General features: G+C 45.4%; 1 protein-coding gene and 1 pseudogene across 7 annotated transcripts; both read left to right on the forward strand.

Annotated features, from left to right (window-relative positions):
* Positions 1 to 133: 133 nt before the first annotated feature.
* Positions 134 to 24,222, forward strand: AFMID (arylformamidase). 7 transcript variants are annotated; one of them, XR_014078477.1, is made up of 12 exons: positions 134 to 220; positions 2,088 to 2,178; positions 13,836 to 13,940; positions 14,022 to 14,070; positions 17,445 to 17,530; positions 17,626 to 17,698; positions 17,885 to 17,982; positions 18,278 to 18,356; positions 18,471 to 18,612; positions 18,835 to 18,939; positions 23,087 to 23,480; positions 23,794 to 24,222. XR_014078477.1 is itself a non-coding variant. In XM_081575671.1 (12 exons), the coding sequence occupies exons 1-11, from the start codon at positions 161 to 163 to the stop codon at positions 23,117 to 23,119; spliced, it is 921 nt and encodes a 306-aa protein (XP_081431797.1). In that variant the 5' UTR covers positions 134 to 160; the 3' UTR covers positions 23,120 to 23,151; positions 23,668 to 23,795. The 7 variants fall into 7 exon arrangements, 6 of the variants coding, with proteins under 6 accessions (XP_081431797.1, XP_081431798.1, XP_081431796.1 ...); XM_081575671.1 differs by having other exon boundaries at positions 23,087 to 23,151; positions 23,668 to 23,795; XM_081575672.1 differs by having other exon boundaries at positions 18,471 to 18,621; positions 23,087 to 24,222.
* Positions 8,111 to 11,404, forward strand: LOC145542341 (large ribosomal subunit protein uL16-like; annotated as a pseudogene).
* Positions 24,223 to 25,040: the final 818 nt, after the last annotated feature.

Here is a 25,040-nt window from a genome sequence, read left to right on the forward strand (position 1 = left end):
CCTCGTGGGAGGGACCAGAAACGCGCGTACCAGGCTCTGAACCCGGAGAGGTGGGCGTGGCTCATCTGGGTGGGGGCCTGGTCGGAGCCACGCCCACTTGCTATTAAAGGGGCGTAGGGGCGGGCTCGCGCGCGCGCGCGTCTGGTGCTGCAAAGCGAGGATGGACGTCTTAGGCGGAAATCACAGGCACGAGGCTCCCTGGAAGAGGATGTCTAAAGAGGTAGGAGGATCACAAGGAGAGAGGCTGGGGCTGAGGAGTGTAGCTCAGACATGAGATGAGAGTTGAGAGAAAAGTTTAGAATCATTCCTGTGGGGGCTGTTGGTACTGTGTACCATGCCCCCAAAGCTTTAGCACTGTGATTTATTTTACTTCTCTCCACAGACAGGCTTTTGCTAGCCTGATTTTAAGGGTGGAATATGGAAGCCCTGACTATGTTAATATTTATAAACCCAGAGGAGGTTGGGGCCGAAGTTCCTAACCTTAATCTGAGGTTATGCAATGTGTAGAGAATGTGCCAGACCTGAAGGAAGCAGAAAGGCTGGTATTACTGCAGGATGGTTGTGAGGGTTAGAAACCACGTGTGTGGGGCACAGTTCTTGAGGCGCTAGCCTACTGTGCTCCCTCTTTGCCTGGCAAAGAAATAAAGCCACTCTTTCTCTCTCTTCCATTAAAAAAAAAAAAAAAGAAACCACATATGCAAAGCAGTTGTTATGATTATCATTCAATTATAATTTTCTGACTAGTTTTCCTACATTTTAAGCAGCAGTTCTTTCTCAGGTCATGGATACATCTAAGAATGTGATGACAGTTATGGATACTGCCCCCAAGAAATTCCATCCTCTGTGTGTGTGTGTGTGTGTGTGTGTGTGTGTGTGTGTGTGTCTCTCTCTCTTGTCTTTCTCTGTCTCACACAAACCCCTACAATATGAGAGCATTCTCAGAAACCCATTGCATTACCATTCTTATAAGTAAATAATAGCGATAAAGATGATGATATCAGTCACAGAGTGTGCCAGGTATGGCTGCAAACATCCTATGGGCACAGATGGTACAGATCCAAAGACCACTGGCCAAGAACCCTGTTCAATGGGACAAGGAGGAATCCCACATCTGAATGGTTAGCTTTACTTCAATGTACATGCCTTATAGCTTTCAGCCTCACCAGGTGTACAGCCTAACCGGGCTGAAAGCTATAGGATATGTACATGAAGTGAAAGACCATTGTTTTGCTCATTATACAGATGACGGAACTGACTGTAAGAAAGTTGCCCAGGGTAAAACAGCCTGCAGGTGTTGGAGTTTGGATGGCACTCAGCCCATCTGACTATAGAGCCTAAGACCTTTCCATGAGGCCACCCTGTCTTCAAATTTCCCAGTCCAGCTTTTGCCCTTTTTTGTTTGTTTTCTTTATTTGTTTTGTGGTTGTTGTTGTGTGTCTGAGCGCTTTCTCCAAAACCTGGTTCCTTATTACTTTCTGATGAAGTCTGAACGTCTTAGCTTGACATCCAAGACCCTCTACCCTCCAGCCCCCCTTCCTCTGTATTTCAGCAATTGGGGTTGGTCAACATTTCCAATCATCTGAGCTTTGATTCCTTCCTCTTCACCTCTGGGCCACTGAAGGTGCTGTGACATTCAGTCAGATTTATGTCCTGTCAGGGAAGATCAGCTTCACGTCACTTTCTCTGCAGTGACCACCCCAGCTCTCTGGCTTCCTGTGATCTTAGCTGCTGTAGAAGTGGTGCCCATGGTGGCATTCATTGGGACATCTTTATGGGTCCTTATGTCCCTTTAAGGCTGTCTGGCTGTTTAAAGGCAAGGCCACTGCCCTAACTGAAAGTGTCTGAGGGCACTTGCAATCTTGTTTCTGTTGTATCTGAAACATCTAGTTGATTAGTGAGGGGAGAGTGGGGCCTGGGTTGCCAAGCTGGAGGCTGGAGGAACTTGAAGGAAGCTGAGGGCATCTATGAGAGATATCAGGGAAGGTGCTTCTCCAGGCAGAGAGGAGCAGCCGGGCGCATAGAGGGGCGGGGGCAGGGTCTGCGTGGAGCTCAGAGGTCTTACGGAACCTCATGTCTGTGTCCCGCAGGAGCTGGATAACCAGTACTCCCCCAGCAGATGGGTCGTCCGACTGGGAGCAGAGGAGGCCATGAGGACCTATTCACAGATAGGAAACGAAGGTGCTGGAGGACCTCTCTGTGGCTGCTTTGAGTGGACTTTAGCATGTGGCAGTGGTTCAAGATGCTGGGGCAGGGAGGAGGAGCCTCATAGCCCCAGTCTCTCTGGACGGTTCCCAAAGTCCAGGCATCTCATCTGCTTGGGGAGCCCTGTCTGCAGGACCGCCAGGGGGAGGCAGGCTCAGAGACTGTGCTCCACATCCCTTCCTGATTAGCCAACCAGCCAGCTATGCCCAGGCCTTAAGGCTACAGTGGCCCAGGGAAGTAGAGTGAAAAAAGGAAGGTCTCCCACTCAGCTGCTAAAAGTGGAATGTTGTTGCTATTTACCAAATCAAAGAAGCTTTTTTTCTTTTTTTTAATGAAATCAGGGCTTGGGAATCTGTAAGCTAGTGAAGTCTCAAGGTTGATTCCCATCCCAGTCCTGGGTCTCCAGAGTGTGTGCTGCCACCTTTTGAGCTGGGTCGGGCAGGCAGGTTCCACAGGGAATGTGTGGCTGAGGAAGCAGCCAGCCCCTCCTGCAAGTCGGAAAATTGGAGGTTGGCAAATGCACTTTGTTCCAGCAGGCCAGATGGAGCTCCTGGGATTGACGTTCTCTACACTGAGATAACCCAGCTGGAGGGACAGGCTAGTGGGGCTTTATTCCAGCACATTTCAGCTCTTTCCCTCTCCTGATAGAGCTAGAGCTGTGTCCTGGGCTCTTCAGAGTTCCCTACCATGCCTAGCTCTGCACCAAATATATCTCTATAGACTCAGTATATATTTGAGTGTGCCATGACACCTATGTGAGCAGGTAGCAGAAAAACAGAGCTGACCCTGTAGAGAAAGGGAGTCTCTCATAAGAAGCAAGGGCTAAGAAGAGACTCTGAGACTCCGAAGTAAGCCCTCGGAGACTGTGTTTAGCCATCCCTCCCGAGAAGCCCTATGGACAGCTTTACATTCACATCCCACCTCCCTTCCTGTTTTCGATGCTCCAGCTGGTCTAGAGGTGCCGCTAGTGCATCTGCCCCATTACATTGGTGAAGAAGGTGAGTGTGATGATGGGGCATTTGGGCCAGGTGAGTGAGCAGAGCCATGCATGCACAGGGTTGGAGCCTGTCGCTATTGGAAATGTTGACATTTTGTTCATCATTGACTTTTTTGGCATAAATTTTGATTTTAAAAAATACTGCATTTACATATTATCTGTCTTTGTATTGGTCAGCTCAGGTTGCATAACAAAATGCCATGGGCTGGGTGGCTTAAACAATAGGAATCTCTTTCTCCTAGTGCTGGAGGCTGGGAAGTCCAAGGTCAAGGTGCCAGCTCCTTTGGTCCCCTGGTGAGGGTCTCTTCTTGGCTTGCAGCTAGAACTCTTCCCCCTGCATCCTCACATGGCAGAAAGACGAGAAAGAAACGGTTACCTTTCTTCTTCTTATAAGGCCATTAATCCCACCACAAGGGCTCCATCCTCATGACCGCAACTAAACCTAATTACCTCCCAAAGGCACCACCACACTGTTGTCATTGTTCAGTTGCTAACTCTTTGCAACTCTGTGGACTGTAGCCCGCCACGCTCCTCTATCCGTGGGATTTCCCAGGCAAGAATACCGGAGTGGGTTGCCATGCCCTCCTCCAGGGGATCTTTCCAACCCAAGGATAGAACCCAGGTCTCCCGCATTGCAGGCAGATTCTTTACCATCTGAGCCACCAGGGAAGCCCATGTGCTACCCTAGTCTCTCCTAAATCCACCCAGTCATTAGGCTGGCCATCTGAGTTTGCAAATTGTCATTATCCAGAGGAAAACAAAAAATCCCCATATCCTTATGACAAAAAATGGCTTTGCAACTTGCAGCTGGATAGGTATTGAAATTAGGGTCCTGCCCGCCCATGGATTATCTTGCTGATAATTACATTTCAAAGAGATAGCTCCCAAGGACTCCCCTGGCAGTCTGGTGGTTAAGACTTCATCCTCCAATTCAGGGGGTGCGTGTTTGATCCCTAGTCAGGAAGCCCACATGCCTCACAGTCAAAAAACAAAAACAGAAAACAGGAACAGTATTGTAAAAAATTCAATAAAAAACTTTAAAAATGGTCCACATCAAAAAAATAAAAACCCAAAGAGCTCCCAGGTCTTTGAGAAAAACACGCCTAAGTTGTAAAACTGGCAAGAGACTCATTTAGCTTTAAAAAATATTTACATGCATTCCCAAAGGGGTAGAGAAAGGATTTATGATGTCTCCTAAAAATAAATTCTCCAAGAAAAAGGAGGGAGGTAAACTCTCTTTTCCTTTTTTGCGGCAGGAAGAAGGAAATTGTTTTTCTTTTGATCTACTCCATCCTGACATCTTCCACCAGTAACTTGTGGTGGGCACTGTTCTCTTCCAATGAGTAGGTCATATTTATTCTCCCCCAAGACCTGGCCTCTCCCAGGCTAGGCACCTGGGGACGGCTAGGTGAACACGGGCAGAAGTTGGAAGAACTATGTCCTCTACCAGTAGCTATTAAATTTGTTTAATAAGACTGTCAGTAAAAATGTTTTAGAAGCCCTGGCGACGGAAAGAGATAAGCAACACTGGGAGATGCAGAACAGCAGGGTTTATTCAGCACCAGCCTCCGCGGAGTCGCCTCCAGGGTCTGAGCGCCCGGGCTTTGTTCTGGGTATCTTTTATATAGCGTGGGCTTCCGGGTCCTAGTGACTTTCCAGCCTACGCAGTTTGGTTGAAGCCGTAAGCAGGCCGGTTCACAGAAGCAGAGGTGGTGAGCATCAATAAGCAGACCACTTTACAGAAGTGGAAGCAGTGAGCATAGCAGTAAGTTTCAGCTCAGCTCAGTTCAGCCGCTCAGTCGTGTCCAACTCTTTGCGACCCCATGGACTGCAGCACGCCAGGCCTCCCTGTCCATCACCAACTCCCAGAGTTTACTCAAACTCATGTCCATTAGGTCCGTGATGCCATCGAACCATCTCATCCTCTGTTGTCCCCTTCTCCCGCCTTCTGTCTTTCCCAGCATCAGGGTCTTTTCAAATGAGTTGCAGTAAACTCAAGCAACTATTTTAGTTTTTTTTTTTTTTCCTCTTCAAAAATACATTGTACAAGAAACTAAATAAGGTGTGTGTGTAACCAGGCTGGGGGCACATTTCCAAACTCCCTGTCCCTCAAGCCACGCCTCGCCCTAGGAGAGCCAATCACCAGCGAGGTGGGGGGGGGGGCCTCGTGATTGACAGCTTCTGCAACTGACAGCCTCTCCGAGGGACCCTCCTACCTTTTAAGGCTGCTGCTGCTGCTGCTGCTAAGTCGCTTCAGTCGTGTCCGACTCTGTCCACCAGGCTCCGCCGTCCCTGGGATTCTCCAGGCAAGAATACTGGAGTGGGTTGCCATTTCCTTCTCCAGTGGATGAAAGGGAAAAGTGAAAGTGAAGTCGCTCAGTCGTGCCTGACTCTTAGCGACCCCATGGACTGTAGCCTACCAGGCTCCTCCGTCCATGGGATTTTCCAGGCTGAGTTGGCCCTTTTTCCTTTACACCAGATAAAACCAAAGGAAAAAGACAAAGGCACACAAAATACAGGCCCACTTTTGTTTAACTGTGATAGGATACACGTGACTTAAAATGTACCGTTTTAACCATTTTACAGTGTACAAGCCGGCAGCATTCAGTACATTCACGATGTTGTACCGCCATCTCCTCTGGTTCCAAAACATTTTTCATCACCCTGAAAGGATACCTCCCTACCGGTTAGGCAGGCCCTGGCAACCAATGACTGCTTTCTGTCTCTATGGATTTTCCTCTTCTGGATGTTTCCTATAAATGGAATCCGACAAGATGTGATCTTTTGTGTCTGGCTGCTTTCCCTTAGCACAAGGTTTTGGAGGTCCGTCCTTGTTATAGTCTGCCCCGGCTTCATTCCTATTTATGGACGAATAATTTTCCATTGTGTGGATAGACCACGTTTTGTTTATCCATTCATCGGCTGATGGACATTTGGGCTGTTTCCCCCTTTTGGCGATCGTGAAAAGTGCGGCTGTGAACTTTCATGTACAAGTTGTTTGAAAGCCCATATTTCTTAGCCCTAATTTCAATAGACACAGCCATTCTACCAAACTGCATACATTAATATATAAATGTTTACCTACACCTTTTTACTTAGTTCATCATGGACCAGTAGCAAACACTATGGGGCCCGCAGTGTTCACAGACCACATTGTAATAGCCCTGCCCTACACTATCTGAGGCTGGCCATTTTTAGGCAACAGTTGTTTTCTCATTGCAAAAGGAGCACTTGCTTACTGAAAAGGATTTTGAAAAATAAAACCATCAATAATTCTGCCACTCATTGTTCACATTGTAATGTGGTTTCTTCTAGTCTCTTTTTATTTTCTCCTGGAAGAAAGTGTTCTGTATTAATAGTGTGCAATCCTGGTTTGTTGTAGGTTTTTTGAGGTTGTTTTTTTTTTTTTTGGCTGAGCTGCATGGCTTGCAGGATCTTAGTAACCTGACCAAGAATTGAACTCAGGGCCATGGCAGTAAAATCTCCAAGTCCTAACCAATGGACCACAAGGTAGCTCCCTGCAATTTTTTTTTTTTTTGATAGTATGAACAGTGTTAAAAATTCTTTCTAGAAGAGATAGAAAATACTATGTGTAAAATAGATAAGCAGCAAGGATATATTATTGTACAGCAGAGGGAAATATAGCCATTATTTTGTAATAACTTTAAATGAAGTATAATCTATAAAATATTGAATCACTATGTCATACACATGAAACTAATGTAATAAGTCAACAATAGTTCAATTAAAAAATTCTAACCCCAAATAATTGAAAATAAGTACTCAAATACATGTACACACATGTTCATAGCAGCATTATTCACAATTGCCAAAAGGTGGGGAAAGTCCAAATTCATCTACAGATGAATGGATAAACAAAGTGTGATATGTCCATGCAATGGAATTATTTTGGGCACAAAAAAGGATTCAACTACTGAAACATACTAGAACATGGATGGACCCTGAACACACAGTGCTCATTGAAAGAAGCCAGGCACAAAAGGTCACATTTATATGTATGATTATTATTTATATGTACAATTCCATTTATGCGAAACATCCAGAACAGAGTAATCTGTAGAGACAGAAAGCTGTGATTACAGTGGCTGCTTAATGGGTTTCCTTCTGCGATGACAAAAAATGTTTTGTTGTTGTTTAGTTGCTCAGTCATGTCTGACTCTTTGCGACTCTATGGACTGTAATCCACCAGGCTCCTCTGTCCATGGGATTTCTCAAGCAAGAATACTGGAGAGGGTTGCCATTTTCTTCTCCAGGGAATCTTCCAGACCCAGGGATTGAACTCGCATCTCCTGCATTGGCAGGCAGATTCTTTTTATCACTGAGCCACCAGGGAAGTCCTGAAAAAAATGTTTAGGGACTAGATAGAGGTAATGGTTGCAAAACGTTGTGAATGTGCTAACTGCCACTGAATTGTTCCCTTTGTTTTTTTTTACTAACACCGTCAATTTTGACTTGTTCACTTTAAAATGATTGGGACTTCCCTGGCAGTCCAGTGGTTAAGACCACAGGCTTCCACTGCAGGGGCCTCAGTTTGATCCCTGGTCGGGGAACTAAGATCCCACATGTGGAGAATCAGAAGGAAAGTCACTTTTTCTCTGACTTTGGTTGTTACAGATCGGGCTAGGAACTAAACATGGCTGAACCCCAGAAACCACCCTACCCCACAACCTCCCAGAGCTTCTCCAGCTTGTCCACTGGTCCTGGCAGATACTCCCTATTTGTGTTCATAGACTTAAAAATCCTGTATTCGGCTATTGATCCTTTCCTCCCACCCACCCCAGCCCCCAGAAGCCACTGATCTTTTCATTGTTCCCATTGTTTTACTTCTCCCAGAATAGTTGGAATCACACAGTATGTAGTCTTTTCAGATCTGGCTCATTTTTATAGAACATGTTGCTAGCTGACATTTATAACTGCTTGTCCCCCTCTTTAAGGGGTAAGCCACACATGATTGGGATATTTTTTTTCCTATTTTAGCACTGCGAAATTCCAAAATGGGCATAAGATCACTGCTTATATAAATACTTGTTTGCTACGTGAATTAAAAGACTGGGAGGGAATAGTGCTGAAGCTAGATGAGGGGACTTCCCTGATGGTTGTGTGGTTAAGGCGCCATGCTTCCAACGCAGGGGGCGCAGGTTCAATCCCTGGTCGGGGAACTAAGATCTCACATGCTGTGTGACCAGGCCAAAAAAAAAAAAGAGTGTACAGAAAATAAATAAATCAAAATAAAGCATAACTTAAAAAAAAAAAAGAAGGCTGGTGGACCCTAACCGTTTCTTAAATTGCTCCCACAGCACCTGATTAACCCTTGATCTTCAGCTTTCTGACACCATCTGATGGGTCTCCCTGCCCCATGCCTGCATTAGTCTCTAGGGATTCTGGCCCCTGCTCCTCCTAATTGCTCTCACACAATGCCCAGTTGGGTCCAGAGACCTGCAGTTTCTCTCTGTCGGAGCTGTAACACTTTGGACTGTGAGCACTAGAAACTGAATTTTTGCTTTCTCAAAAAAGGAAGTTTGTAATTGGGTTTATCCTGGGGCGTCTTGTTGAAGCCCCTCTGCGTCCCTGCCTGTAGTTGCAGCACCTGGAGGGCTGGCAGTATTCAGGCTCTGGGGGGAGACGGTGAGTCACCCTAGTTTCTGTGCCTGCACCCAGCTGCCTGCCATCAACCCATCACGCCACCTCCTGGAGAGAGGCAGTTTCTCTGTGTCAGGCTCAGTTGGGTTTTTTAATATCAGAGGGAGACTTTTTTTTATGCGTGACAACGAATCTTGACAGCTGCTTGGTTTTAATTGCTCTTCAACTTAGAGCATACGTTTCATTATCTTTTTCTTCGTTTTGGCACAACATGAATCTCGTGGGTCCATGTGTACTTCCAGAACTCTTGTGTTAATTAAATCGCTCCCCTTTGCTGAGCCTGCGGTGTGAGGAGCTTGTCCAGAACAAACACCTTCACGCCTGGAGGGAGGGTGGTTGGCAGACCTCTCAGGGAAGGCTCAGAGCAGGGGAGCTCTGGGGCTTTTGGGAGGGAGTGTGGGGCTGTCATGGACTGAAAAATTCACATGTTGAAGGGACTTCCCTGGAGGTCCAGTGGGTAAGACTCTGAGCTTCCACTGAAGGGGCATGAGTTCGACTCCTGGTTGGGGAACGAAGATATGCCGCACAGCACAGCCAAAAAAAGAAAAGGAGGAAAAAAACTGTCTTCCATTAGAATAATTACTTGGGACTTCCGTGGTGGTCCAATGGTTAAGAATCTGCCTTCCAATGCAGGCAACCCAGATTTGCTCCCTGGTCGGAGAACTAAGGTCCCATGTGCCGAGGAGCAGCTAAGCCTGAATGCTGCAACTGAGACCTGATGCAGCCAAATAAATAAATATTTTTAAAATAATAATAATTATTAAAAAAAACTCACACGTTGAAGCCCTAGCTCCTAGTGGGGCTGTGTTTAGAGAGGGGGCCTCTAAGGAGGGAAAAAGTTAAATGAGGTTGGAAGGGTGGGGTCCTGATCCAGTAGGATTGTTTGAAGAGACACAGGGGGTTCGTCTCCCTAGAGAGAAGGAGAGCTGCTCCCAAACCCAAAGAGGCCATGGGAGCCCCCAGCCAGAAGGCCCTCTGCCATCCCTGGGAGGACCTTCGCCAGACACCTCCCCTGCCGGCACCTTGATCCTCCTTTCCAGGGTCCAGAACTCCGAGAAATAAATGTCTTGTCATCGAAGCCCCTGGCTGTATGTATGGCATTTCATTAGGGCAGCCCCAGCAACTGACAGGAACCTGTCAATGGGATGTGATGCAAGTTATACCTGGCTCACACCTGTGGAGCTGTAGGGAGCCCTGGTGAGAGTGGGGGAGAGGAGAGGGGGATCCAGGGTGGTCTTAGTGGGGGCAGGGAGAAAATTCTGGATAAACAGAGAGGGAGCCAAGAGACTTTCCTGATGATCTGGTGAGGTTTGCTTTGGCCTAAAAACTGGCACGACCAGTTAAATAAATTAAGGTGCAGCCATAGGACGGAATAGCAAGTTACCTATTTATTGAAAGACTTCCCTGGTGGCTCAGACGGTAAAGTGTCTGTCTACAATGCGGGAGACCCGGGTTCGATCCCTGGGTGGGGAAGATCTCCTAAGAGAAGGAAATGGCAACCCACTCCAGTATTCTTGCCTGGAAAATCCCATGGACAGAGGAGCCTGATAGGCTACAGTCCATGGGGTCGCAAAGAGTTGGACATGACTGAGCAACTTCACTCACTCACTTGCTATTTATTAAAAAAGAAAGCAAAGAATGAGGAAGCTGTCTATGTACTGATTAGGAAAGATCTCCAAGAAATATTAAGTGAAACAGGCAGAAATGCATTTCATATGCTGCCATTTGGATTTAGGGGAGAGAGATTCCATATCCATATTAATAATGACAGTCACCTTGTCGGGTATTTCATGGAAATGGCTGCTGTATATTTTTATAAGCAGATTGTTTCTTCAAAAGAAAAAGTAGTGGTATCTCACTTAATGCTCAGATAGCTCATAACTTTCACAGGTACCTGCCCATCAACTTTTCAACATAGTTTACAAAATATGATGACATTCTTAAAACATGTTTCAAGTTAGGGCTTCCTTGGTGGTCCAGTGATTAAGAATCCGCCTCACTCTCTCCCTTCGGCACCCCATTTAAGATCCTCGTCTCACCACGGGTTGCCGCCCCACCCGGTGTTACCGGTATTGTCAGAACAAACCGAACCCAAAGTCTGACTTCTGCCAAGGTATCCCTGATGCTAAGATCTGCATCTTTGACCTGGAGCAGAAGGCAAAAATGGATGGGTTCCCACTCTGTGGCCACACGGTGTCAGACGAGTGTGAGCCGCTCTCCTCCAAAGCCCCGGAGGCTGCCCGTTTTTGTGCCAACAAATCCATGGTGAAAACAGTGCAAAGATGGTTTTCACCTCCGAGTGGGGCTCCACCCCTTCCATGTCATCTGCATCAACAAGATGTGTCCATCCTCACCAAGCTGCAGAACAAGGAGCATGTGACTGAGGTCCTGCGCAGGGCCAAGTTCAAGTTCCCTGGCCACCAGAAGTGGGAATTTACCAAGTTTAATTCAGATAAATTTGAAAACATGGAAGCAGAGAAACAGTTCATGCCAGATGGCTGTGGGGCCAAAGACATCCCTTATAGTGTCCCCTTGGACAAATGATGGGCCCTGCACTCATGAGAGGCTTGGCGCTGTCTCTTCTTTACTCATGTCCACCAATAAATCCTACTTTTGTGTCAAAGCAAAAACAAAAACAAAAAAGAACCCACCTTGCTATGCAGGGGACACCGGTTGGATCCCAGGTCCTGGAACATCCTACATGCCACGAAGCAACTAAGGCCAAGGGCCACAACTACTGAGGCCACACACTGAAAGTGCTGAAGCCCTTGTGCCTAGAGCCTGTGGTCTGCAGCAAGAGAAGCCACGGCCCATGCCCCGCAGGGAACGATAGCCCCTGCCGCATCTAGAGAAAGCCTGTATGCGGCAATGAAGAGCCAGCACAGCCAAAAATAAAATAAATAAAAAAGATTTTAAAAAGTACATTTCAAATTATCATCATAAATGCAATGCCAAATAAATAAATAAAAATAAGTGTTAAAAACATATCAGTAAAAAATAACATAAAAATAAAAGCTTTATTGTCTTTGCTCTCATATTTAAAGCTGTAGTCCATCTGGAACTGATCTGACATGGTATGAGATAGGGATCAAGAAACTTTTTTTTCCCATTCAATTGACCCAACACTGCATATTGAAATATTTATTCATTGCATAATTTGTGGGATCTTAGTTCCAGACTAGGGATTGAACTCGAGCTGTCAGCAGTGAAAGCACGGAGTCCTAACCATTGGACTGCTGGGGAATTCCCTACACAATTTTCTTTTAAGTGGTTTTGATGTACCAGGTTCTGTTGTACAGAGGTGAGCAAAGCAAAGCAAAGTCCTTGTTGTCACAGAGCTTACGGTCTAGTGAGGGTGACAGTAAATAAAGAAAAATACATATGAAGGATGGATGAATGCTGAGATCAAAAACAAAGGAGAGAAAGGGGATATATCATAATGTATTTGGCCAGTTTTCTGTTGTAGGTCCCTTGGGCTGTGTCTAAAATATTTTGCTGTCATAAATAACATTAGTATGAGCATCTGTAAGGCAAGTCATTAAAAATATTTCTGATTACTTCCTTATAATAATGGATGGATAGGGTCTTATGCATCAAGGAATATGATTTTCTTGGGCTTTGGTACATATTTCCAAGTTGCCCCGCAGGAAGAACTTTCCAGTTTATACTCCTCGGTGCCCAGTGGTGGCGGGAGCTGAGCTGCCTGGGTTTCAGTGATGAAAGTAGGGCCTTTGGGGGAAGTTTAAAGTCCATGAACGTAGAGAGTCCCTTCCTCTTCCTGCAAGTGGGGTCCAGCTGGCTGCTCGCCTCTCAAAAGCCAGTAAAGAGGCCAGGCTGGTGGAAACGAAAATTTGCTTTATTTTGGATGCCAGCAACTCAGCAGGCGAGGGCGAGGCAGACACCTGTTCAAATGCTGACTTGCCCCCTGACAACCAGGGGGCAAGAGATTTAATAGACAAGGAGAGGGAGCTACAGGCAGAAACAGCACAGTCAGCGCTGACAGTCATCTTGAAATTGGTCACCAGTGGTCTGACCAGCATCATCTTGATTGTTTTGGGTACAATTCATCTTCAGTTCCACAGTCAGTTTGTCTCCATTTCTCTGAGGCCATTCTCAGAATTGTGGCAGATTGCATCGTGGCTGTAGTCTAGTCATCCTGTAGTTAACTTTTTCCGCCTGGTGGGGGCTTTACCTATAAGACAGCTCACAGGAAATGGCTCAGAATATAATCTATAGCCCTTGAGAAGGAACTAAAAGTCCTTGCCTATGTTTTTTGACGATATTATTGTTATTTGGTCTCCTTTGACTGTTTTTCTTTGTTTCTGCATTTTCTCACTTCTCTGATTAAACTCATTCTTTGGCTAATGTTCCGCAGACAAAAGGCAGGCAGATGACATGGGGGACAAGGACCATAGAGTCCTGCTCCGTTTCACTCCAACCTCTACGCTTTTGCCTTTGATATTTAATTTACTTACAGTCCCTTTCCTCCTTTTTCTCAACCCCAGTCCTAAGCCAATTTTCACATCACTGTGACCTCTGCCATCACTGCACTCAATTATATATTCATAGTGTTTTATTATCTATTTGTTTCAAGTGATTCTATATCTTAGTTTCTAGAAGATTATTTTTTCAAATACTTGGAAAACTTTATACTTCCTGGAGCATGTAGCCAAGGGTAGCACACATAATAAACATGTAATAGAGTAGAGGTAGAAATGGTGCCGGTCAACTGCCAGCTCACCAGACAGACATCAAAGATAGTACTGCCTCCACTCAGATGGGCCACTCTGATGTCTTTTTAACTATGCATCTGGGGGAATGCTTCAGACCCCAGGCCCAATTACCATATGAACTTGGGGAAGCACTGACCGCTGGAGCCAACTGGTTGACCCAAAGGGGCTTTCAGCAAAATAATAATAGAAAGTGCTGTTGCCTGAGGTTGTACTGACAGCGACTTGTCTGTTTCCGGAGACAGTCACCAAGAGGGCCCGGGCCACCAGGAGGAGCCTGCTCGATGTTGCCTATGGAGAGGGCGAAGGAGAGAAATTGGACATCTACCTTCCTGAGGCAGTATCTGAAGGTAACTGGGGGCTGGTGGCTGACCTCAGATCTCAGCTGGGAGCCCTGCCTCGGCCCACATGCCCTTTGTTTTGTCCCACAGCCATGCCTTTCCTGGTGTTTTATCACGGAGGATACTGGCAGAGCGGAAGGTGAGTCAGGGAATGTGGATGAATGGAGAAAAGGGGAGATTCATCTTTGCCTGGCCTCTTCCTTTCCTGGGACTGCTGCGACAACTGACTACAAATGTGGGGGCTTCCCACGACAGAAATGTCTTCTCTCACAGTTCTGGAGGACAGAAGTCTGAAATCAAGGTTCGAAGTCTCCAGCTTCTGGGGGCTCCGAGCTTTTCTCACTTTGTGGCTGCATCACTTCAAACTCAGCTTTCATCTTCACATGGTCTTTGTGTGTCTGCATCTCCATCCTTCCTCTCATTTCTGTTAAAACATCACTGGTCATTGGGTTTAGGGCCCATCCTAAATCCAGGATGATCCCATCTCAAGATTCTGAATTATATCTGCATAGTGTGTGTGCTCAGTCGCTTCAGTCGTATCTGACTCTTTGTGACCCTATGGACTGTAACCCACCAGGCTCCTCTGTTCATGGGGTTCTCCAGGCAAGAATACTGGAGTGGGATGCCATGCCCTTCTCCAGGGGATCTTCCTGACCCAGGGATTGAACCCACATCTCCTGAGTCTCCTGCATTGCAGGTGGAATCTTTACCCACCGAGCCACTTGGGAAGCATATACCTGCCTAGACCCTATTTCAGATAAAGTCACATTTACAGGTACCAAGGTTTAGGATTTGGACATGTCTTTTGAGGGGGGACACTGTTGAACCCACTATATTCAGTGAAAAGCATGTTCAGTCTACTCTCCAATCATGGAAAAGCACAGTGACTAACCATCCCATTTTGCTCAGAACCGAGTGGTTTCCCAGGACTTGGGGCCTTCACCAGTAAAAAAAAGAGAGAGTCCCAGGCAAACTGGGACTGGCCCCAGTGGGTAGGTACCCTAAGATAAGCAGAGAGGTATTTGGGACCTAGATCAGGTATGACCTAGATCAAATCCCTTATGAGTATACAGTGGAAGTGACAAATAGATTTAAGGGACTAGACCTGATAGACAGAGTGCCTGATGAACTATGGACAGAGGTTCGTGACATTGTACAGGAGACAGGGATCAAGAAAATCCCCATGGAAAAGAGATGCAAAAAAGCAAAATGGCTGTCTGAGGAGGCCTTACAGATAGCTGGGAAGAGAAGAGAAGCGAAAAGCAAAGGAGAAAAGGAAAGATATTCCCATCTGAATGCAGAGTTCCAAAGAATAGCAAGGAGAGATAAGAAAGCCTTCCTCAGCGATCAATGCAAAGAAATAGAGGAAAACAACAGATTGGGAAAGACTAGAGATCTCTTCAAGAAAATTAGAGATACCAAAGGAACATTTCATGCAAAGATAGGCTCGATAAAGGACAGAAATGGTATGGACCTAACAGAAGCAGAAGATATTAAGAAGAGGTGGCAAGAATACACAGAAGAACTGTACAAAAAAGATCTTCACGACCCAGATAATCACGATGGAGTGATCACTCACCTAGAGCCAGACATCCTGGAATGTGAAGTCAAGTGGGCCTTAGAAAACATCACTACGAACAAAGCTAGCGGAGGTGATGGAATTCCAGTTGAGCTATTTCAAATCCTCAAAGATGATGCTGTGAAAGTGCTGCACTCGATATGCCAGCAAATTTGGGAAACTCAGCAGTGGCCACAGGACTGGAAAAGGTCAGTTTTCGTTCCAATCCCAAAGAAAGGCAATGCCAAAGAATGCTCAAACTACCGCACAATTGCACTCATCTCACATGCTAGTAAAGTAATGCTCAAAATTCTCCAAGCCAGGCTTCAGCAATATGTGAACCGTGAACTTCCAGATGTTCAAGCTGGTTTTAGAAAAGGCAGAGGAACCAGCGATCAAATTGCCAATATCCGCTGGATCATTGAAAAAGCAAGAGAGTTCCAGAAAAACATCTATTTCTGCTTTATTGACTATGCCAAAGCCTTTGACTGTGTGGATCACAATAAACTGTGGAAAATTCTGAAAGAGATGGGAATACCAGACCATCTGACCTGTATCTTGAGAAACCTGTATGCAGGTCAGGAAGCAACAGTTCGAACTGGACATGGAACAACAGACTGGTTCCAAATAGGAAAAGGAGTATGTCAAGGCTGTATATTGTCATCCTGCTTATTTAACTTATATGCAGAGTACATCATGAGAAATGCTGGGCTGGAAAAAACACAAGCTGGAATCAAGATTGCCGGGAGAAATATCAATAACCTCAGATATGCGGATGACACCACCCTTATGGCAGAAAGTGAAGAAGAACTAAAGAGCCTCTTGATGAAGGTGAAAGAGGAGAGTGAAAAAGTTGGCTTAAAGCTCAACGTTCAGAAAACTAAGATCATGGCATCTGGTCCCATCACTTCATGGCAAATAGATGGGGAAACAGTGGAAACAGTGTCAGACTTTATTTTTTTGGGCTCCAGAATCACTGCTGATGGTGACTGCAGCCATGAAATTAAAAGACGCTTACTCCTTGGAAGGAAAGTTATGGCCAACCTAGATAGCATATTTAAAAGCAGAGACATTACTTTGCCAACAAAAGTCCATCTAGTCAAGGCTATGGTTTTTCCAGTGGTCATGTATGGATGTGAGAGTTGGACGGTGAAGAAAGCTGAGCGCCGAAGAATTGATGCTTTTGAACTGTGGTGTTGGAGAAGACTCTTGAGAGTCCCTTGGACTGCAAGGAGATCCAGTCAATCCATCCTAAAAGAGATCAATCCTGGGTGTTCATTGGAAGGTCTGATGTTGAAGCTGAAACTCCCATACTTTGGCCACCTCATGCGAAGGGTTGGTTCATTGGAAAAGACCCTAATGCTGGGTAGGATTGGGGGCGGGAGGAGAAGGGGACAACAGAGGATGAGATGGTTGGATGGCATCACCGACTCGATGGACATGGGTTTGGGTGGACTCCGGGAGTTGGTGATGGACAGAGAGGCCTGGCGTGCTGCAATTCATGGGGTCGCAAAGAGTCAGACACGACTGAGCGACTGAACTGAACTGATTTGGGACCTTCATGGACAGTGTTGTTCCCTGAGGATCATACTAAGGAGTTGCTTGTTATAGGATCTACTGCTCTTCAACCATAGCATTTTAATGCTCCATTTATTGCATTTTTACTCTTTGCCTTGTGAAGCTCCCTGCATGTCTGATCTCCTTCAGTTCTCAAAAACAGCATCCTAAGAGAAAGAACATAATTATCTCTATTTTACAGAGGAGGAAACCAGGCTTAGAGGTTAAATATAATCTCTAGGGCACCACAGCTAGCATGTGATGTGGTAAGGACAAAGCCTCACTTCTTCCCTTACCTCACTGGGTCAGAGAGGGGAAGGGCTCTGGGTGGACCAGACACCGAAGCAGTCTAGTGGCCAAGTGGCCTCCAGTTGTTATGTCTTTGTCTCCTTCCGCAGTAAAGAAACATCAGCCTTCATGGTCAACCCACTGACAGCACAGGGAGTGGCCGTGATGATAGTGGCTTATGACGTTGCCCCCAAAGGTAATGAGGGTGGTCTTGCAAGTACAAGGGCCATTGGGATTTGGAGGGGAGAGAGCCCCTGATGGAGCCTGACACAGCTCCTGCCCTCCGCACAGGCACCCTGGACCAGATGGTAGACCAGGTGACCCGGAGCATCGTGTTTGTCCAGAAGCAGTATCCAGGCAACCAGTGGGTATCACTGCAAATTTTCCTTTTGTCAGACTAAGTGGGAGGACAGTGGATTCATCTCCTAGGATGCAGCCCAGCCATCCCCTCTGGCTTTGGAGCAGAAGGCAAATGGGGACCCCTCGATACTGGCCTGTTGCTTTGGTTACACTGAAGGCAAACCCTGCTCTCTCCTCTGACCCACTGAAGGGGAATTTACCTGTGTGGACACTCTGCTGGGGCCCACCTTGCTGCCATGATGCTCCTGGCCAACTGGACCAAGCATGGAGTCACGCCCAACCTCAAAGGTTTCCACGGGGAATGAATCTGAGAAGGCAGCCTTCACCCTGCCCTGATGGGCCTGAGGGCCTATACCAGTTGCTTGAAATCTCAATAGCTGTGAGTGGCTTGACCTGGGGGCTTTGGGCCCAGGGAGCAGGGCCTGCTTTGCTTCTTCTCTGCCCCTTCCCCGGTCTTGCCCCTCTGGCCCTGGAGGCAGGCTGGCCCCATCTTGCCCCATCCGGTGCTTACAAGAGGTCCCGTCTGGGTGGGGCGTTGGCCCCACCTGCAGTCTGGCGCAGTGACTGTTCTTTACCTTCACAGGCTTCTTCCTGCTGAGTGGGGTCTACGACCTGGAGCCCATCATGCACACCTCTGAGAACGCCCCCCTCCTCCCAACCCTGTAAGTCACTTGTCCCCTCATCCCCCTCAGCTGGCCTGCAGCCAGTGAGGAGGGCCAGGGCTGCAACAAAGGCTTTCCTCTGTCCTGACTCCCTGACCCCTACCCCCACACCAGGGAGGATGCTCAGAGGAACAGCCCGCTGTGGCACCTGGAGACGGCCCCCACCCAGCCCGTGGATCCGGCCTGCCACATCCTGGTGACTGTGGGCCAACACGACAGCCCTGAATTCCACCGACAGTCCAGGGAGTTTTATCAGGTACCCCAGGCACCCCTCTTTTGGCTCGAGGTTGAGGGTCATGCAATCTTATTATCTTCCTGCTTATTTCACCCAAGTGGACCCTATGATACCAGTCCTTTCTTCAATAAATGCTTAGTGAGCACCTGGTACGTGCCGGGCAGGTGCGAGAACCCTTCTTCACCTCCGCCCGCCCCCCCCCAACAAGCCTCATGTTCCTCTTCCCTCGTTTCTCTCACACAGACGTTGTGCCAAGGAGGGTGGAAAGCCTCCTTCGAAGAGCTCCACGATGTGGACCACTTTGAAATCCTTTGGAACCTAACCCAGGAGGACTACGTGCTCACCCAGGTAGAGTGCATCCCTTCACTGTGGACAGAGTGTGTCTTGGCATAGCCCCTACACGTGAGGCGAGGTGGGCAGGCAGAGGGTACAGGGAGTCACCTTGCTAGCTCTTTGGCATCCTGGCATTCACGGGACCTGACGATAAGGATCGAGGGCCACTCTTGCTTCCTGAACTTCACCTCCCTCTGAAACAGCCCCAGATGATCTGCGGAGGCTGGTCCTGGGCACACAGGTGGGATCTGCATGGGGCCAGGCAGGTATGAGAAAGTATTAGCCTGCTTATGTGTAAGCACAGATGCAATGCCAGCTCCATGGGGTTAGGTTGGATGGATTTGGCCACATGAATGTTTAGTACAAATTTAATGTGGTGAATCCTTTTAAAAGTCTAAGGATAATAATAAAAAATAGTCTAAGGATAAAAAGGAACCCTTCTAGTGCAGCCACTATGCAGAACCACATGGAGGTTCCTTAAAAAACTAAAAATGGAATTGCCATATGTTCCAGCAATCCAGCAATTCCACTCCTGATTTATGTCCAGGAGTGGAATTTTTGTTTTGTCCAGAAAAGACGAAACTCTAATTCGAAAAGATATGTGCACCCCAATGTTCCTAGCAGCACCCCAGTTCATAGCCTAAATGTCCACCCATAGATGAATGGATGAAGAAGATGCATTTTATACAAACACACACACACACTGGAATTTTACTCAGCCATAAAAAGAATGATGTAATGCCTTTTGCAGCAATGTAAATGGACCTAGAGATTATTATACTAAGTGAAGTCAAAGACATATATCATATGATTTCACTTTGGAATCTTAAAAAACAATACAGGTGAACTTATTTACAAAACTGAAATAACTCACAGACAAGAAAGCAAACTTAACAGTTACCAAAAGGGAAGGAGGGGGATAAATTAGGAATTTGGAATTAACAGACATGTAAAATAAACAGCAAGGACCTACTATTGTATAGTAGAGGGAACTATAGCAGAGGGAACTATGTTCAGTATTTTGTAATAACCTATAATGGAAAAGAACTTGAAAAAGAATATATATATATAACTTAATCACTTTGCTGTATACCTGAAACATTGTAAATCACCTATACTTCAATTTAAAAAATTATTTTAAAAAATCAAAGGATAGATTGGGGAAAATATTTTCCATGGACCCAGAAAATATACAATTACTACTTTTTCTCTTTTCTTTTTCTGGGAAAGTGGGTACCTGATTAGCTTAACTTTTTTTTTTAATATTTACTTTTTTCCTCCAGTTTTATTGAGTTAAAATTGACATACAGTGCTGTATAAGTTTAAGGTGTACAGCATAATGATTTGACTTACAAACATCATGAAATGAACCGCGATAGTTTTAGTGAACATCTACCATCTCATAGATACAAAAGAAAAGAAAAAGAAAATTTTTCCCTTGTGGTGAGAATTCTTAGGATTTATTCTGTTAACAACTTTCATATATAACATACAGCAGTGTTAATTTAATTTATCACATTGTACATCATATCCCTAGTGATTATTTATCTTATAATTTATCTTATAACTGAAAGTTTGTACCTTTCACCACCTTCCTCCAATTCCCCGTCCCCCCACCCCTGATTAGCTGCCACCATAATAAGACTTTTATTACATTCAGGTCTTTGGTTTTGTTTTGTTTTGTTTGGCTGTTTCGGGATCTTAGTTCCCCGACCAGCAATTGAACCCTGGCCCTCCAAAGTGAAAGTCCAGAGTCCTAACCACTGGACTGCCAGAGAACTCCCTATAGCATCCAGTTTTAATCCACATAGTTAATATCCTTACCACACAAAGAGCACTTTCAAATCAGTTGCTGTTTAGTCGCCAAGTCATGTCCAACTCTTTTGCAACCCCTTAAACTGTAGCCCACCAGGCTTCTCTGTCCATGGGATTTCCTAGGCAAAACTACTGAAGTGGGTTGCCATTTCCTTCTCCAGGGGATCTTCCCTACCCAGGGATCAAACCTATGTCTCCTGCCTTAGCAGGTGGATTCTTTACCACTGAGCCACCAGGGAAGTCCTTCAAGTCAATAAAATAGTTCTTTATTTTTTTAACTGAAATTTAGGTGATTTGCAATAGTATGTGTAACATAGTGATTCAATATTTTTATATAGCTTATACTCCATTGAAAGTTATAAAATATTGGCTATATTCCATGCACTGTACAATATAACCTTGTAGCTTATTTATTTTATATATAGTAGTTTGTACCTCTTATTAAATGTAATAAGAACAGGTCTTATTTCTCTTTAAGAACAGAAATAAATAGAAAAAATGGACAAAGAATAAGTGATAACTAAAAAATAAATACAGATGGCCAGTAGACATGATGGAAGATTAAAATGCACTACTGATCATAGGGCTTCCCTTGTGGCTCAGCTGGTAAAGAATCTGCCTGCAAAGCGGGAGATCTGGGTTCGATCCCTGGGTTGGGAAGGTCCCCCAGAGAAGCAAAAGGCTACCCACTCCAGTATTCTGGCCTGGAGAGTTCCATGGACTGTATAGTTCATGGGGTTGCAAAGAGTCAGACACAACTGAGCGACTTTCACTTTTACTTCACATTGATCATAGAAATGTAACTGACAGTGAGTCCTCTCCCACCTCTTGATGGAAATGTTCTACTATAATTATGTCCAATGTTGATGAGAATGTGGTGAAGTGGGGGAGGCTTCCTTGGTCCTTCCGGTGGAAACACATGTCGACTTGATGTTTCTGGGGTACAGCTTGGCAAAATGGACGCAAGTCTACTGACTCAGTAATTCTAATGCTTGGAATTTGTTTTCGGGATAATCAGAGAAACACTGAAAGATAGTCTCTACAGCTTTATTAATGTTCAAAACTTGGAAACAACCTAAATATCTTAGATTAAATTAGGTTAAATTCTGATATAATCAGGTAATAGATTGAAGTTTGTGAAAATTACTTAGGATATGTTAAATTGATTCAAAAGTAAGAGCAAAAACACAAAAAATAACTAACCTAGCATCTCCCTAGTTTTATGATACATACACAGCCAGACCCTTAGAGGCATGTATATGCATCTGAAAAAACCATTTACCAGTGGTGTCGCAAGTGCTTTTAAAAAAAAAAAATCCATTTCCATATTTTCTACCGTGAACATGTGTTACTTTTTAAAATGAATACTCCTTGTTTAATTAATTTAATTTATTTATTTGGCCATGCTGTGTAGCATGTGGAATCTTAGTTCCCCAGCCAGGGATCGAACCCCATGCTCCCTGCATTGGAAGCATGGCGTCTGAGCCACTGGACCACCAGGGACATCCCTTGTATTACTTTTTTAACTGAGGAAAAAAACAAGCATTCATAAAAGTATATATATATGTGCTCAGTTGGGTCTGACCAGGGGATCTTCCCAACCCAGGGATCCAACACGCATCACCTGCATTGGCAGGAGGATTCTTTAATACTGAGCCACCTGGGTAGCCTTAGCCATAAATGACATCTGTTTTTAAAAAACCTAATAAATATTTTAGATTTGGGAAGCCATACGGTCTCTGACAAAACTACCTAACTCTTGCCATTGCTACTCAAAAGCTGCCTTGTGGGCTTCCCTGGTGGCTCAGTGGTAGGGAATCCGCCTGCCAATGCAGGAGATGTAGGAGATCCAGGTTGGATCCCTGAGTTGGGAAGATCCCCTGGAGGAGGAAATGCCAACCGTCTCCAGTATTCTTGCCTGGAGAATCCCATGGACGGAGGAGCCTGGGGGGCTACAGCCCATGGGGTTGCAAAGAGTCAGACACAACTGAAGCGACTTAGCACACACATGCTCCAATAAAACTATTTATGGATGCAGAAATTTGAATGTCATGTAATTTTTACATGTCATAAAAAATATCCTTGTTTTGATTTTTTTCCTGAACCATTTTAAAACGTTAAGCCATTCTTATCTCATGGGTCATACAGAAACGGGCAGCGAGCCGGAGGGAAGTGTATGTTTGGTTCATGGAAACATTTCAAATGAGGGATGGAAAGGAGCTCATTTAAGTTACATTTCCTGTGACCACAAAGGCAGCCTGTTTCTTTAATCAAATTCCTTCCTAAGAGATCCTCCCAAGAGCCTCTCCAACTCTGGAACTGTTGTATTTTTTCCTTCCTGCTGCAGATTATTTTGAAAACAATCTTCCAGGAGTCCTGATGACACCTGAACCCTGCCACTGCCACCGGCATGTAAGAGCCCCACTGCTTCCCTCTCCTGCTGGCCCCAGCTCTACCCGACCCCAGCAGCGTCTCTGTTTGTTCTCTGGCACCCCTCGCCCCGCGGCCAGAATCCATTCTTCTCGCTGCTCTGAACCTGAGTACAAGTCTCCATGGCCCACCCCCCGCCTGGCTCGAGTGGGCTCCAGGGAAGGTCTGGCCCAGGTCCATGCCATGTGTGTTGCCCAGAGCCACCCCTCTGGCTGAGAAGTGAAGCAAAAATGTCAACTCGCAACCAACGCGAAGAGAAAGAGCTCCCTAAACCAGTTTCTTTTCCTTTTTTAATTTTTTTGCCAAACCACATGGCATGTGGGATCTCAGTCTCCAGACCAGGGATTGAACCACAACACCCCCTGCACTGGGAGTGTGGAGTCTTAACCACTGGACTGCCCAGTGGTTAAGGGAAGTCCCTGTCCCCCCTTTTTTTTTGCTCCACCTTTTCATGGCTGCTCGGTCCTGGGCTCCACCTGACGTCTGGCTTCATCCCAGAAAGCCCTGGGATGTTATCCTTGGGACTAACACTTTGACTGGATTAGCCCTGGTGGCTCGGTGGTAAAGAATCTGCCTGCCAATGCAGGAGACATGGGTTTGATCCCTGATCCAGCAAGATCCCACATGCCGTGGAAAAGCTAAGCCCGTGCGCCATAGCTGTTGAGCCTGTGCTCTGGAGCTGGGTAGCCACAGCTACCGCAACTACTGAAGCCTGCACAGCGTAGAGCCTGTGCTCCACAGAGAGGCCACTGCAGTGAGAGGCCCTCGTGCCGCAACTGGGAGAGCAGCCCCCGCTTTCACCACTAGAGAAAAGCCTGCACAGCCATGAAGATCCAGCACAGCCAAAAATAAATAAATAAAATTAAAACCCAAATAAGCTACAAGGGTATGTTGAATAGCACAGGGAAAAGAGCTGATATAACAGCTACATATGGAGTATAATGTTTAAAAATTGTAAATCACTATATTTGTATACCTGAAAGTTAATGTATATAATATTGTAAATCAGCCATGCCTCAATAAAATCTCAGTAAATGGCTCAGAATAAAAAAATATATACATACATGTGTGTATATGCATGTGTTATGTGTGTGTATATGTGTGTGTGTGTGTGTGTGTGTGTGTGTGTGTGTGTGTGTGTGTGTGTATAGAGAGAGAGAGAAAGGAATAAAGCGAGAATGACAACACACATAGGCAAAATTAAATAAAATCTGAGTAAAGGGCACATGATTATTCCTTGTACTATTATTGCAACTTGAAAATGATAAAAATAAAAGTTACCAAAAAGTTGTGCAACTTCCCTGGTGGTCCAGTGGCTAAGACTCCACACTCCCAGTGCAGGAGGCCCAGGTTCGATCCCTGGTCAGGGAACTAGGTCCCACATGACACAACTAAAAGATCCTACGCGCCACAGTTAAGGCTCGGTGCAGCCAAATACATAAATAAAATAAATAAATATTTTAAAAATTTAGATGTTATAAAATGGACCCCAGACATAGGAGGTTGGTGAAAATAATGTCAAAAGCTCAAAATGGTAGAAGCTGATGTTGATAAAATTTGATGTAGCCAAAAGATGATCCATGAATTTAAACTTTTGTTACAAAATCCTACGGAAAATGTTAATGGATAGAGTTTCAGTTGGGGAATGTGAAAGAAAATGTTCTGGAGGTGGATGGTGGTGATGGTTGCCTAACAAAGTGAATGTATTTAATGCCACTGAGCTGCACTCTTAAAAATGGTTAAAATGGTGGTGATTGTTTTGTATGAGTTGTAACATTGAATCCATATGTTGTGCAGCTGGAACAAACATACAGTTGTAGGTCAGTTATACTTCAATTTTAAAAAATGGCTAAAACTGTAAATTTATGAAA

This window comes from Giraffa tippelskirchi, chromosome 3, assembly GCF_054371585.1.
Source record: "Giraffa tippelskirchi isolate mGirTip1 chromosome 3, T2T-mGirTip1v1.2.pri, whole genome shotgun sequence".
NCBI classification, from domain to species: domain Eukaryota; kingdom Metazoa; phylum Chordata; class Mammalia; order Artiodactyla; family Giraffidae; genus Giraffa; species Giraffa tippelskirchi.